The sequence below is a fragment of the Odocoileus virginianus genome, chromosome 28, assembly GCF_023699985.2.
Source record: "Odocoileus virginianus isolate 20LAN1187 ecotype Illinois chromosome 28, Ovbor_1.2, whole genome shotgun sequence".
Lineage (NCBI taxonomy): Eukaryota > Metazoa > Chordata > Mammalia > Artiodactyla > Cervidae > Odocoileus > Odocoileus virginianus.
Genome location: NC_069701.1, coordinates 33,351,446 through 33,366,857, shown reverse-complemented (window position 1 = coordinate 33,366,857; position 15,412 = coordinate 33,351,446). Strand labels below are relative to the sequence as shown.

The 15,412-nt window shown below is 45.2% G+C and overlaps 1 protein-coding gene across 1 annotated transcript; it reads left to right on the top strand.

Annotated features, from left to right (window-relative positions):
* The first annotated feature begins 5,377 nt into the window (after nt 1–5,377).
* Nucleotides 5,378–14,283, top strand: LOC110123759 (pregnancy-associated glycoprotein 1-like). The gene is made up of 10 exons (XM_070457106.1): nt 5,378–5,430; nt 6,480–6,630; nt 7,586–7,703; nt 7,802–7,920; nt 9,120–9,313; nt 9,707–9,712; nt 10,250–10,360; nt 11,889–12,030; nt 12,117–12,215; nt 13,940–14,283. Exons 1-10 carry the CDS (start codon nt 5,378–5,380, stop codon nt 14,084–14,086), a joined length of 1,140 nt encoding a protein of 379 aa, XP_070313207.1. The 3' UTR covers nt 14,087–14,283.
* Nucleotides 14,284–15,412: the final 1,129 nt, after the last annotated feature.

Below are 15,412 nucleotides of genomic sequence, written 5' to 3'. Positions count from 1 at the left end.
AGCGACTGACACTATTTTTCTGGGCTCCCAAATCACTGCAGATGGTGATTGCAGCCATGAAATTAAAAGATGCTTACTTCTTGGAAGGAAAGTTATGACCAACCTAGACAGCATATTAAAAATCAGAGATGTTAATTTGTCAACAAAGGTCCATCTAGTCAAGGCTATGGTTTTTCCAGTGGTCATGTATGGATGTGAGAGTTGGGGCATAAACAAAGCTGAGTGCCAAAGAATTGGTGCTTTTGAACTGTTGTGTTGGAGAAGACTCTTGAGAGTCCCTTGGCCTGCAAGGAGATGCAACCAGTACATCTTAAATGACATCAGTCTTGAGTGTTCGTTGGAAGGACTGATGTTGAAGGTGAAACCCCAATACACTGGTCACCTGATGCAAAGAGCTGACTCATTTGAAAAGACCCTGATGCTGGGAAAGATTGAAGGCAGGAGGAGAAGGGGACGACAGAGGATGTGATGGTTGGATGGCATCACCACCTCGATGGACATGAGTTTGGGTGTACTCTGGGAGTTGATGATGGACAGAGAGGCCTGGCATGCTGCAGTTTATGGGGTCGCAAAGAGTCGGACATGACTGAGCGACTGAACTGAACTGAACTGAAAGCAGGTCATCTTTTGGATGACCTGACATTTGCTCTCTGGCTTGTGAGAGAGCTACAGTTAGAGTGGAATCAAAGGGCTCCTTGGGGAGGCTGTCCCTCTCCCTGTGATTCGTTGGAAGTGAGTCCAGCTCTCTCCCCTCCTTTCTGGGCCAGGAATTCCAGCAGGAAGGATGTGACCTCTAAATTTAACCAGAAGACTCAGGTAGATCTGGCCCTCAGGTAGGCACTATTCTTTTTCCAATGCTTCTTCCTTCCCTCCTGGGTCCTGAGCAAGATGCCCACCTCCTGGTTACTGCTTTGTGAATTCCTCCACCCTCCTCTTACAAATATCTATGGAGTCCCACTTGTGGCTCCCTCTCTACCCAGGCCCAATCCCTCACCTGAAGATGGCAAAAAAGAAAGGAAAGCCAAGGAGGGGCCTGCCCAGTTCATTCTTTCTAAAATGGCTGTATTCCTTCTGCTTCCAGACCCTTTCCTGGATCATCAACATTTCCAGTTAGATGACTCAGCTTAACAGAGGAATGGAGATACAGATGGGCGTGGGTGGGCAGTAAGGTTGTCAGGTGTAGGGGATGGTTTTCAGATGATGAGACATGAGTTGGAGTAAGGAGCATGTGGTCCTCCAATCACTCATTCATTGGGAACCTGCCTGAATCTGCTATCTTGGTCTCCTCAGGGTATCACTAAGACAGAAACTTCAAAATGGACTTTCTTTAAACTTCTGTAGTAAGAAGTTTTTGTAGTAAAAACAATTTCAAACATAACAAATATAAGAAAGAAGAGTGTCATTAACCTTATCTTTCATCATTTGGCATCAATAACTATAAAACTAACCTCTTAGTCCCACAGCTTGTCATAGACAGAAGACTATGCAATGTCAAGGTGGTGGAAAACTGAGTTCTTAGTGAAGACATTCTTGACTTGCATCAGGTCTTTCTCTTCTTGCTATGTTCACATGTGTAGTGGGTGAAGGAAAGGAGGAAGGGGGAGAATAAGAGAGAAAAAGAGGGAGAGGCTAATCTTATCATGAGGGACCACCATCAAAACCCCATGTCAATTTGTGTACCTCCCAAAGGCCCTACTTCCTAATTCCATCACATTGGGAGTCAAGGGTGGACACAATTCAATCCATAGCAGCTATGCAGATCTGTTTTTAAATCAAGACAGACCCTCATTTCATTCTCTCTTTTACTCCGTATTCATTTTTTTCTGAAGTATTTTAGGGATGAGATGAACATTTCACAAAATGTACATAATGAGTATTTGTGGTACAATGACAGAATATGAAAAGAAAAAGCTCTTTTGTTCCCAATAAAATGAACATCTTATATCCAGTCCATGTGCAAATTTCCCTGATTTTCAAAAAGCAGTTGTCTTTTCACAGTTTATTGAAAGAATGTACTCATTTGTTGCACTTGGTTGTTCTCATTTAAGACAGAATACCTGTTCCTCTCCCAATTGTAATGCCATTTATTTATTCAGAAACTGGGAGGAAGCAGGGTGGTTTGTCTTACTGAATGTCCCACTATTGGATTTAGAGCAGGAGTCCACAATATCAGCACAGTGGGCCAGGACCAGTACCGGTCCTTGATCTATTAAGAACCAGACCTCCACAGCAGGAGGTGAGTTGCAGGCCAGTGAGTGAGGCTTCAACTATATTATAGCTGCTCCCCACCACTCTCTTATCACCTGCAGAAGGGACAGTCCAGCTTGTTTTCCTGGAACTGTTTGTAGTTACATAACATATGCTTAAAAGAAACAAAAATAGCATAAATATTGATGATTATTTCCTTTCTCAGTGCTCAGAATGGTGAGTTGGTGCCCTAGCAGTCTATCACAGTGACAAATTAGATGTTGCCTATTAACATTTGGACACATTCGGCCAGCTTAAAATTAAATATTAAAAACTCTGATCATGGGATCCAGCCCCATCCTTCAAGGCAAATAGAAGGAGAAAAGGTGGAAGCAGTGACAGATTTCTTCATCTTATCCTCTAAAACCACTGTGGATGGTGACTGCAGCCATGAAATCAGAAGAAGTTTGCTTCTTGGCAGGAAAGCTATGACAAACATAAACAGTGTGTTGAGAAGCAGAAACATGATTCTGCCCTACAAACTGGTAGATTTTTGGCCTTTTCATTTCGATTCTTAAACTTTCTGTCCAGTTCCCACTGGTCTTTGAAGTCCCTAAGGTTTCTGGTCCTTCAAGGCTCCCAAGATTTTTTTGTGCATTTCTTTACCCAGTTCTGAAATCAGCCAGCTCTTTAAGATGGTCTGATGGGAAATTCTTTAGAAGCTACATGTTAGATCTCAGAATAATCACTATTATCAAGTTGTCATTACTTCTAGGCTTTACAGTGGTCAGAGGAGGAAGTACACATTTTCCTTAAAAAATAAAATAAAAAAGAATGTAATTAATTGGTACAAACATGATTTCAGTTCAAGATTTAAGACAGCAGGGTTTTAATTAAACTTCTTTATGTTATGTGTGAACCCTCTTTTTCTAGCCACTGAAAGGCTTACATCAGAGCATTAGTTTTAATTATTGTCTTGCTTTTAGCTGTTAACATACATACCATTCTGTCACAATAACAGAAGCAATATCAGGAACAATAAGTTGTTGCATATAGTTTCAGATTTCTTTCCTTTTTTCTTTTGGTTTTGTTTGGTTTTGTTTTAGATGGGCAGTATTTTTGTTTTTCCTTAGAAGATATTCCACTCTGAATGTAGAGACATAATTCTGAATTTTAAAGCTACTTAAGTAATTTGTTGTTACAGGCAGCTAGTCACCAACTTGATGCAATTAGATTTATCAGTTTTGTTCTCAGTTTGTTCAGTTCAGTTCAGTCACTTAGTTGAGTCCGTCTCTTTGCAATGCCATGGACTACAGCATGCCAGGTTTCCCTATCCATCACCAACTCTCAGAGCTTGTTCAAGCTCATGTTCATCGAGTTGGTGATGCCATCCAACTGTCTCATCCTCTGTCTTCCCCTTCTCCTCCTGCCTTCAATCGTTCCTTACATCAGGGTCTTTTCCAATGAGTCAGTTCTTCCCATCAGGTAGGCAAATAATTGGAGCTTCCACTTCAGCATCAATCCTTCCAGTGAATATTCAGGACTGATTTCCTTTAGGAGGGACTGGTTTGATCTCCTTGCCATCCAAGGGACTCTCAAGAGTCTTCTCCAACACCATAGTTCAAAGGACATATACTTGTGTCATTTGTCAGTGATGTCATATTCCCCCTGTTGGGATTTAACCACCAAAACTGAATTTAAATAATATGCAGAGGATTAAGACACAGTGCCCCATCTATACACATGTGGCAACCAGGAGAGGCTCCTGTTGCATTCAAGGGACAGGCCTGGATAGATCTCATGAAAGAATAGGCCGTGGGAGTCCTTGAGTCATTAAACATGATTGTCTTTACTTTGGCTGCCACAGTTGTTTTGTCTTCTTTGATTGGGAAGACCTTTCAAAATTATTTTTTTGTATGTTTGCTTTGGCAGACAAAATTTTTCACAGCATACACCCTATGGGGAAATTTTATCAGAAATATATCCATTTATGTTCAGGAGTTAAATGCATTGTTTTGTATGTCCCTGATGATCTTTCTTTATAAATAGAAAGGAAACAAACATGTTCAGTATGCATTCAGTCTCTGTAAATCAACCAACTTGAATTAAATTCCTCTCTGTCCCCACTGCACTCCCAAGTCTAGGCCAGAAATAAAAACCTGCAGAGACTGAAGGCTGATTCCAGCACATCATTGTGGAGATTTCGTTCCCACTGTTTTTTGGGGAAAAAAATTAGTTGCTAACATTAAAATCAGTAGATTGTACATAAATATCCAAACTTCTGATTCTCTTGAAAACATGGCCAACTGGCCTGCTTTCCAGCATGGTTGAAGTGGAGGAAAGGCTGCTCCCAGTGGTCAGGCCTGTGCTGCCCAGGGTCTGGCACGGCCACCTAGTCCTACTATCATTTCTCTTACCTCCTGGGGCCATGAGTTTGTGAGAACTAGACTGCTAGCTTGTGGAAGATAAAGATTACTTTTCTCTTGATCAACTTGGACTTTGAAGCCTCTAACCCATAACCCAGCACACACTTCTTCCTTGTACATTTGTTGGATGATATAAAATATCTTGTGGATGCATATGACATTTCTTCCAATACTGAAACCATGCAATTGAAGTACTGCTCTTCCCTAAATCTTTGATGCAGACTGGCATCATAGGTGCCCCTGATCTCTGCCATTAGACCCACTACCTAAGGCCAGTTGTATCTCCCTGGGCTGCCCCTGAAGTCTTCACTTTGCCATTTGACAACTTATCCTCCTAGCGATCTCCTCTCCAATGAAGAAAAAAATGCATATCTCATGAAGTGGCTAGGAAGATTACACAAAACCAAGAATGTTGAGCACAGCCTCTAGTTACCATTTTCATGATGTTCTTAGCAGTTGTTTCTCTAAGTAGGCAAGGTTCTCCGTCTTCTTAGATGTCCACGCAGATCAGTTAGATTTTCCAGCCAAGATTCAAGGAAGAGATTACAGTTCAATTGTCTGTATTCTGAGAAGCTTCAAAGTCCACTCGCCAAGGACACTGATGAAGGTAAAGATTTTATCAAAAGCTTTGTGTTTTGTTCAGGTCTATTAGTGGCCTAAAGGGGAAAACAAAGGCATGTCAGAGCATATATGACTATGGGCTCCTGGTCACTACTAATGCTAAGAACCTGAACTTCCCTGAGTACTTGGAGCCAGGAAAGAGCATGAAGTGGTTTGTGCTCCTTGGGCTGGTGGCCTTCTCAGAGTGCATAGTCAAGTAAGTGAGGGGACTGTAAGGTGCATCATCTTCCTCTCTCGGATTTTTCTTTTCATCTGATTCAGGTTTAGATGGGAATGGAGTATTTCCCTGACAGTCTTAAAGTTCAACTCTTACTTATTGATAAGTACTTTGCTATAGGAACTGTGGATCCCAAGGGTCTTAGTGTACATTTGCATGGTTGCACAACTCTTGGGGTCCAGTCATCTCATAACCTATTGAAAATGGAACTCCTTTCAATTGTTCAATTCACAGTCTATGCAGATGTAAGTGTGGTCCTGTGGAATAGCACTTTTCTACATTTTATGTAACATTTCTTCTTTTTCCCTGTCTACTTCAGTGGGCATATGTCTATGTCTGCATCTCGGTATCACTATCATTTATCTCTCCATCTCTTTGGAAGTCTCTGTGAGTGTATTTCTCTCTGTGTTGTTTTCTTTTAATTTTTCATTTGACTTATCCTTCCTTCTCAAGCCTCTGAATTTCCCTGAAGTTCCCTATCTCCTGTATTCTTCCTTCAAATCTCTTCTCTTTCAAACTAGAAAAATATACACAGTTTTATATACACTGTTTTATATCTGATAAGCAATGAGACCACAGCCAACTCAGAAACCTCTTTCATTTCAAATTGCTCCCTTGTAAAATAGGATAAAAGTCCCCCTTCTACCCCATTCTTTGAACTTTTATGAGAAGGATACAGTGGGAAGTCTACAGTAATGTTAATGGCTGTCATTGTTGAGACCTTATATCCATCACTTCACTTATCCCCAAGATATTCTATTTGGAGGGTTTGAATTGTTACATTCCACCATTTTACTGAGGGGGAGACTGAGACCCCACATGGTCATATGGCTTATCCCAGATTGCAGAACAGAACCTGTAATCAAACCTATGTCTTTGCCATGGTATATGCATAAAATTCTGATAATAAGGTGCCTCATAAAAATGATTGGAAAATACACAGGGCCATTACAATGACAGTTATACCTGAACACTGACAGCTAATTGTAGCTTCTTTATTGTTTTCTTTGTCAAATCGTCAATGAAAGAATACCTCTAACAAGAGTGAAGACCATGAGAAAAACTGTCAGTGAAAAAAATATGCTGAACAATTTCCTGAAGGAACATGCTTACAGACTGTACCAGACTTCTTCTCCTGGCTCAAATATAACTACTCACCCCCTGAGGAACATCAAGGACGTGAGTGTTTTGGGGATGGTGTTCCACAGCGCCTCCTGGTGCTTTAGCCTAGCACAGGGTCTCACCTGGAGATGCCATGTGGGATATTGGGGTTGGGGCTCCTGCAGGAGGTGGAAATCCTAGGCAACAGGGGCCCCACCCAGAGGAGACTACACTCTCATCCTCAACTCTTGGTCTTGGTGACTGGGCCCAGCAATTATCAGGTGACAGGTAAAGATCCATTTCTGTGTCAAAGATGTGTCATTAGTTTGAGGGAGGTTGTTCCTTCTGAACTGAGTCACTCTGTTACAGATGAAGAGTGAGCCATCTCTGATCAAAAGGTAAAACCAACCAACTGCAAATCAATGTGAATCCCCAGGCAGAGAAATTCAGTTTCCACAGATGCAAAAACCACAGTAGGAAAAAGTTACTGAACCCATGTTGTGTGTATGGCCAAAAGAATCTAACACTGTGGTTACTGTTTTTAGATTAGAAAAAGGGCTTATATTGTCTTCAAGAATGCCCATGCCAGCCTGAGAGATAGGAAAAGAGTAAATACATGTCATGAAAGGGTCACCTGTGTGGTGTTGATTGGATGTGGTCTGAGTTTAGAGGGAGTGGCTGAGGTTGATCAAGAAGGACCTCCTGGAGAAGGGGGTGCTAAGGCTGGGTTTGAAGAGACTACAGAGCTTCTCAAATGAAGGTGCCATGACTTCCCTGGGTGTCCAGGGGTCCTGGAGGTCCAGGGATTATGACTCTGGGCTTCCAATGCAGGAGGTATTGGAGTCAATATCCTGCATACCATGTAGCGTAGAAAAGAAATATCAAATGCAAGCACTTCTGTGATCAAAGGCTGTGAGCTGCACAGTGGTTGGAAAGTGATCTCAAGAGATATGTGACACCCAAAGGGAGGCATGAGTGTGGGAATAGAGGGTAGCCAGTTCTGCACTAACCCACTCCCTCCTTTTCCCTGTAGATGCTCTATGTGGGTAACATCACCATTGGAACACCCCCTCAGGAATTCCAGGTTGTCTTTGACACAGGCTCATCTGACTTGTGGGTGCCCTCCCTCTTTTGCACCAGCCCAACCTGTTGTGAGTACAGACACCCTGTACCTGGAGCATCTTTCCCTTGCCCTGCCACCCTGTTTTCCACCCTTGGCCCTGATGACATTCATCTCTTGTGTCTGCAGCTACACACGTTAGGTTCAGACATCTTGAGTCTTCCACCTTCCGTCCTACCAAAAAGACCTTCAGGATCACCTATGGATCCGGGAGCATGAAGGGATTTCTTGCTTATGACACCGTCCGGGTAACGTGTAAACAGAAGCTGAGTCAGGACTGGCTATGGAGTGACCACTGCTTGCAAAACAGATGCAGGACTATCAGGAAGGACCCTTTCTAGCCTAACTCCCCTAGATATTGGCCATCTTACCCATAGGATCCTGTCCCTGGGGAGGCAATGCCCGTGGTGACACACGAGCACACAGATTAGCTAACCCAGAGTGGCTTGAGATGGGGACTTGCAGCTCCTCTGCCCATGAGCAGCTCAAGGTTCATTTTGCTGGGAGAGAGAAGAGGTGAAAACATCACCCACTTATATACTCTGAGATACTGTTCCAGGCACTTTCAGTTAATAACTGGTTTAGTCCCTGCAACAACCCCACACAGCAGTTACTCTGATTAGCTCATGAGACATATGAGGAAACTGAGGTGCAGACAGCAAGGGCCTTGCTGAGGTCACACATGTGGTAAGTTCTGGAGCTGGGCCTGCTTTTCAGGACTGCAGGTGCTGTGGGGTGTTTGGGATAGGATAAAACTAATCTAGAGACCCTGGGGGTAGTAAAGTGCTCAGGTATCCAGACTGGGAAACTGGAGGCCTGAGATGTCAGGGGCCTGATAAATGAGTTCTCACTCTAGAGGACCCTTGAGAGTCTAATAAACCCATGGCTTGCCTCCCCAAAGTAGTTGGGTAGTTCCCCTGTCTCTCTTTTTCTCTCTCATACACACTCACACAAAGACACACATATCCCCAAAAGTGAATTCCCCAGGCAGTAATTTCATAGATCCCTGCAAGCAAGATTGTGTTTTTGGCTTCTGTCTTCCTGGACAGATGCAGAATCCACAGTACCTTACAGAGAATGCAGTCCATTCCTGTCATTAGGTCACAGTGATGCCAAAGAGAAGGCTACCTTGCTCTCGGCTCATTTTGTCCACAAGGGGGCACCGATGGGTCCTGGCCTGACTCTTGGTTGCCCCACCTGTACAGAAGCCACGAGGCCAATTTGACTCACTCAGGTGGTGTTTTTCAGAGGGGCAGATGTTTTAAAATTCATAGCCTCTCACAAATGGAACCCAAATTCCCCTCCCAGCTTGGTCTAACCATCTGAGGTCCACCAAAGACACAGCCCAGCCTCAATTCTTCCCTGAGGATCTAATGGCAATGCACCCCAGCCCAGTCCTAGCCCCAGGTCATGTATCTGTAAGTGGGATCACTCTTCTCTCCCACAGATTGGGGACCTTGTAAGTACTGATCAGCCATTTGGTCTGAGCTTGGCAGAACACGGGTTTGAGGATACACCTTTTGATGGCATCTTGGGCTTGAACTACCCCAACATATCTCTCACTGGAGGCATCCCCATCTTTGACAACCTGAAGAATCAAGGTGCCATTTCTGAGCCTGTTTTTGCCTTCTACTTGGGCAAGTAAGTCTGAGATGGACAATCCTTTTCTCCAAATTAACTGTAAGGTGCTTTCAGTTCCATGAAAATTATAGAACACTTGATAAAGAAGTATCCTGAGAGATAATCTAACCCAGGATAACTATGGCCCCATGGCCCTACCTGGCTTCACCACTGGCTTTTATGAATAAAGTTTTATTGGAACACAACCCTGCTCCTGGGCTCAAGACAAGTAACTTGCTTTAGTGGGGTGAGTGAGGAGAAAGGCTAATGGAAGGCAACAGGAAACAAGTTGGAGGAAATGGCAATAGGATTTGCTTATGAATTTGATAAGGAAGGAAGGAGAAGGATTGTGGATATCTTTCCTTCCTCATTAGCATTTCACTGGTAACCCAGGTCCAGCTACCCAATTTGCAGGAGCCAGTGAAAAATGAAAGTGTGGGACACAAAACAAACTTGTGGGACACCTTGTTCAAGAAGTATTAGTCATTTTATGACAGGGAGAACAGAGATGGGTTCCCTTCTGGTTGTGGGGCCGTTTGGACAGTAGAGGTCACAGGCCAGCAGAGCCAACTCTGGGTGACCTGGACCCACACAGTTAGCACTCCCAGGCCTTGATTTTCCTGAATAATGACAAGCTAGACAAGGGGAAAGTCAAAATGCTACAGCATCCTGTCCTCTGAGGGTGTCTGAGCAATCATGTCACAGGAGGTCCAGGGCATCATCAGAAGATATAGTGGGTGGAGCCCAGGCAGGTGACTCAGCTTCTAACCTCCTTTGTGCCACTCATTAGCGAGTAACCGACCTCAGTCTATTTCTCAATCACTCCTAGCCTCGACTTCTTCATCTGTAAATGGGAACCTTATTAGGGCCTTGATGGGTAGACAAGCACAGCTCTCAGACAGTGCTGTTGTTACTGTCCTCCAAAGATCCCCTCCTCTCTTCTCTCTACACATGCAGGGCAAAAGGCAGTGTGGTGATGTTTGGTGGGGTGGACCACCGCTACTACAAGGGAGAGCTCAACTGGGTACCATTGACCCAAGCGGGTGACTGGCGTGTACACATGGACCGGTAAGCCTCTCCCTCTGAGGGTCAGCCCAAGGGATGCTCCACATCTGTACATGGACACAGGCAGACACTCACAAATGGATTCTCAGACACATAGTCACACAAACATATACACCATCCACAATGACACAGACAGACACACAGACACATGGAAACACACAAAGAGACACATATACACAGAGACACATATAACCATGCATACCTCATCAACGACACACAAGCACAAATAGAGACACATACAAACACACATACAAACAAACACACAAGCACATAGATGCACAAACAGCCCATGAGTTCATAATCACCCCAGGCCTCCTGACCAGGGCTCTGACCAGGGTCCTCACAGGGTCCAGAGAGGTCTGTGCAGCTGGGAGAGCCGCTGCACCCACCCTGTGAGGCGGGGAGCACAGTCAGAGGACTCTACAGTGTGGTGAACAGGATCAGGGAGGATTTCACCAGCCTGGACAGCGTTATAAGATGACCAACTGTCCAGGGCTACCTGGGACCAAGGAAGTTCTCAGTACAGATAAATGTCAGTTTAAAAACAGGGAAAGCCCTGAGAAAATGGGGAAAACTGGCCTCCTTATGGAGAAGCTACCCAACAGTGGAGAGAGATTGGCTGCAGTCTTAAGACATGAAAGCAACTAATAAAAAGACAGCTCACATCCCTGGGCACAGAGTGGGGCAGGGGCTATAACTGAGAGAATCAGAAAGCTGGGATCCAGGAGTGACCTGAGGACAAGACGCAATAACTGATAGGATTCTGTGTGATACGCTCAGACAAAAGCTGACCTGTCCTTTGGAGTTTCCTTGGGCTAGACATGTATTTCCTGGCGAGGGTCTCAGGGTCTGAGCTGATTGTAGGAGCAGTGATGGGAGACACCCTCTCCAGAGGAGCCCCTCTCTCCCCCTACTATGAGAATCTGCTGCCCCTGCATGAATCTCCATCTTCACTCTGTGGTTGACCCATTATTTGTTCCCCACCAGATACAACTCTCTGGATGTTTCTCATTCATTATTTTCACAGTCTTCATTCACTCATTCAACACACAAGCATTGTGCATCCACTGTGTGCCAGGCACTTTAGGGAGGCAATGAGAATAAAACTCACTCTCACATCTAAGAAGGCAGATGTACAAGAAATGACTCATGCACATAGTGAATTGTCATTTTGGTACATGCTAGACATGAGGAAGGGTCTACAGAAAGTGACCAAGACAGGAGACTGATAAACACTGGGGGAAAGACTTCCCTGAAAACAATACAGTTAAGCTGGAATCTGGAAGATGAGAAGAAATTTGCTAGTCAGAGAGAAGGGGCTCTTCTAGGAAGGAATACCAGTTGTGTCAAGGTGCAAAAGAGCCTGATGTATTCAAGTACTGCATTCAAGGATGTCAATAAAGATGCCGTGTCTAGAGCAAAGTAAAACAAGGCAAGAGACAAAGAGATGTTTAGGAGACAGTCGGGAAGGGGGTCACTCTGGGGAGAATCAGAGTGACCTTGATGCCCGCTTTGTCACACTGTGTCTCAGCATCTCCATGAAAAGACAGGTTATTGCTTGTTCTGGCGGCTGCGAGGCTCTTCTGGACACTGGGACATCACTGATCATTGGCCCAAGAAGACTGGTGAAGAACATCCAGAAGCTCATTGGCGCCACACCACGGGGTTCCGAGGTGAAAGGTCATGCCCCAGGGTCACTCCCAGTCTCCACACCAACAAGGAACTCCAGGGCCAACCTCTCTCCCTCTCTCTTTAACAGCACTATGTTTCTTGTCTTGCGGTCAATATCCTGCCCTCTATTATCTTCACCATCAATGGCATCAACTACCCAGTGCCAGCTCGAGCCTACATCCTCAAGGTGTGGGGAGGACCCTGAGGGGTGTTCTCAAATAGGAACTTGCAGGAACACTGGGCTGCTTCTGGGAGAAGAGTCCCTTTTTCAGGCTATGTCATACCATTGCAGCTGAGCCCCTGAGCCCCTGTGCCTGGGCCAGAGCCTGCCACAAGACCAACCTCTTGAAAGTACAGGGCACTCTGGGACATTGATCATCTTGAAATAAATGTGGAGATGCCACACCATGCTGGCATGGTGGGAATCACAAGGAGAGGGGAACACTAAGGTCCTCAGTCCTCAAAGAGCTTCAGTTCAATCTGAACCCTCAGATGCAAGAATATGGAAAGTCAGCTCTAGCAGTCCCTGAATAGGCCATGTGACAGTGAGAATGCCTGGGACAGTCCCAGTGTGATGTCCCACCATAGGGATTAATAGTCTCCCTTACCTTCTCGAAGTTTTCCTGGTTTGGATGATAAATTACATGGTCACCCTAGTTCTCAGCTGCTTCTTCCCCTTGCTCTGGCCAGGTGCCCCCTTTGTGAGTTGGGGTACCTGACCCCTCTGTGGGGAGGTTGGATGCTAAGGTGAATAAAGGGTGCACAGTGACTGCTCAGCCCCGGCATAGGGTGGAGGCTTCATGTCAGCTCCCTGTGGGAGTACATAGCAGGCTGATGGGCTCAAAGAAGGCTTTGAGGAACAGAGGGAATTTCAGGAATTCTAAAACCACAAACTCATGGAGCCATATGGAGGGTTGCTTGGTTCTAGGCAACACTGCACTGGATTCCATGCAAATGGCATCCCAAGGTGCTCTGCATTGGGGCACTGGGGACTTACTAGGGGTGATGAGGGCTATGGAATGACCAGTAGGGATGGGGAACCAGAGTAAGTTACCCAACCAAGCCTGGAGTGGCCAAAGAGGGTGGGTGTTGGCTGAAGGAGGCTTCCCAGAGTTCCTGAGTTAAGTCTTCAAGATCTTGTTGTGGGCACTGTTATATTTAAGATGGATAACCAACAATGAGTTACTGTGTAGCACAGGGAATTCCGCTCAGTTATATGACAGCCTGGATGGGAGGGGTATCTCTGTGACCAGGATATATGGATACATGAGGTTGAGTCTCTTTACTGTCCACCTGAAACTCAGAATATTGTTAATCAGTTATACTCCAATAAAAAATAAAGTTTTTTAATAAAGTACAGATTATGGGGATGCAGGAGGAGAACCTGCATTCTCTATAGAGAAAACAAGGAGCAGGAGTCAGAAGGAAGAAACAGGGAGTGAGGAGAACCAGGGGACACTCTTGTTCTTTTCTCAAAATTGTATTGAAGTGTGGCTGATCTTCAGTGTCGCCTTAAGTTCTGCTGCACAGCAATGTGACTCAGTTATACACATAAAAATATATATTCTTTTTTTATTCTTTTTCATGTGGTTTATCACTGGATATTGAATATAGTTCCTTACTCTCTACATTAGGACTTTGTCTTTTATCACTCCTCTGTATCCCCAACTCTTATCACTCCTCTGTTTCCCCAACTCCCAGTCCTCCCCTCCCCCACACCCTTCCTGATGGCAACCTCCTATCTTGGTCCTTTTTGGTTTTGAATGAACTTTCATATCCCCTGCTACTGAGAAAATCGCTTGATCCTTACCAAAAGAGGAAATAAAACCAAGAATTGTGCTGGGTCTGGATATTGGTGGCAGTCTCAGGTAAGACCTTAGGCTGACTGGTGTGTGTCTCTGGCTCCCCCAGGATTCTAGAGGCCACTGCTACACTGCCTTTAAAGAGAACACAGAGAGACCTACAGAGACCTGGATCCTGGGTGACGTCTTCCTGAGGCTGTATTTCTCGGTGTATGATCAAGGAAATGACAGGATTGGCCTGGCAAAGGCATCATAAATGCTTGGAGTGGTCCAGGAATCAGTAAGGACACTCCTAACCACACTCACTCACACTTAGGGCACTCCTGCCCAGGATGCTGGTGAACTGTATTTGGTGGTCTACAAATCATATTCTCAGTAAAGAATAAAGGGTTTCACTCTTAATGGTGCTGTGAAACAAATGGGTGCCTATGTTTGAGTCTGGGAGGTGTACAATGATCAGGAAGGATCTAGAACAAAGTCTGAATCACAGTTGAGAGGAGACCACTCCAACTGGATTTACGGAAAGTGGAGACTCATTGAAATGATTCTGGGAATCCAGGACACAAGAATCAGAGCAAATACAAAGATCTCAGTGACTGGACCCAAGAAATCAGAAGTCATCAGTTCTCTCTTTCTCACCCTCAGTCTTTCCCTTCCCTCTTCTTTGATGGTCCTAGCCTGACAACTTTCTTCTTTAAGGCTTCTACATCTAGTGAGGTAGTCCAAGCTACCTGCCTTGAGTTTTATATCCTGAAGGCATCACCTAGTAAGGAAAGAAGCACCAGCCCCAGATCAGCCATCCAGCAGGGCCATGGGGTCCTATGACTGGCTTTACATGGTCATTGGCCCTGACCCAGCAGCACACATGATTCTCAGTTTCCTCCAGAACTACATGACTGAAGCTGGGGAGAGGCAGCCCCAAGGATAGTGACTGGGGGATGGTCTAGGCCATGGAAGAGTTCGTGATGACCCACCAACTCCACCACCTCCTCATTCAGAGGAATTCTAAGGGGTAATGAAGTAGACTCTCTTTGTCACATCTCAGATGATCCTATCACTGGGCTTCTCCTCCAGGGGAGTTTGGGTGAGGTAGTTCATGCAGAGCTGGTTCCCTCTTGTTCCCACACCCCAGTCACCAGCTCTCTGCCACATATGCCTGCTCTGTCCTTTCCAGTCCTACTTGGTAAGTGATGGCCCCAGTGGATCCCTGAGCCATCCCCCTCCTCCAGGGCCCAGAATGCCCCTTCCTTGGCCTCCAATGCTGCTGGGGAGAATTCAGTGCATGTATGGGGTACCCAGGGTACACAGAGTCTTCAGCCTTTCTGAGCTTCCTCCAGGGGTGGAGCTACAAACTCTTTGCTTGGAGCTGCCATGGTTAGGCACTTTTGCAGTGGAAGCATCAGTTCTTTCCACCTGGAGGCCCTCAGTAGATGCCTCAGCTGAGACAGCAGGGATCAGAGGTTGATTTCCTTTCAGATTGACTGGTTTGATCTCCTTGTTGTATAAGGGACTCTCAAGAATCTTCTCAAGCACCACAGTTCAAAAGCTCAATTGTTTGGCATTCACCCTTTCTTATGGACCC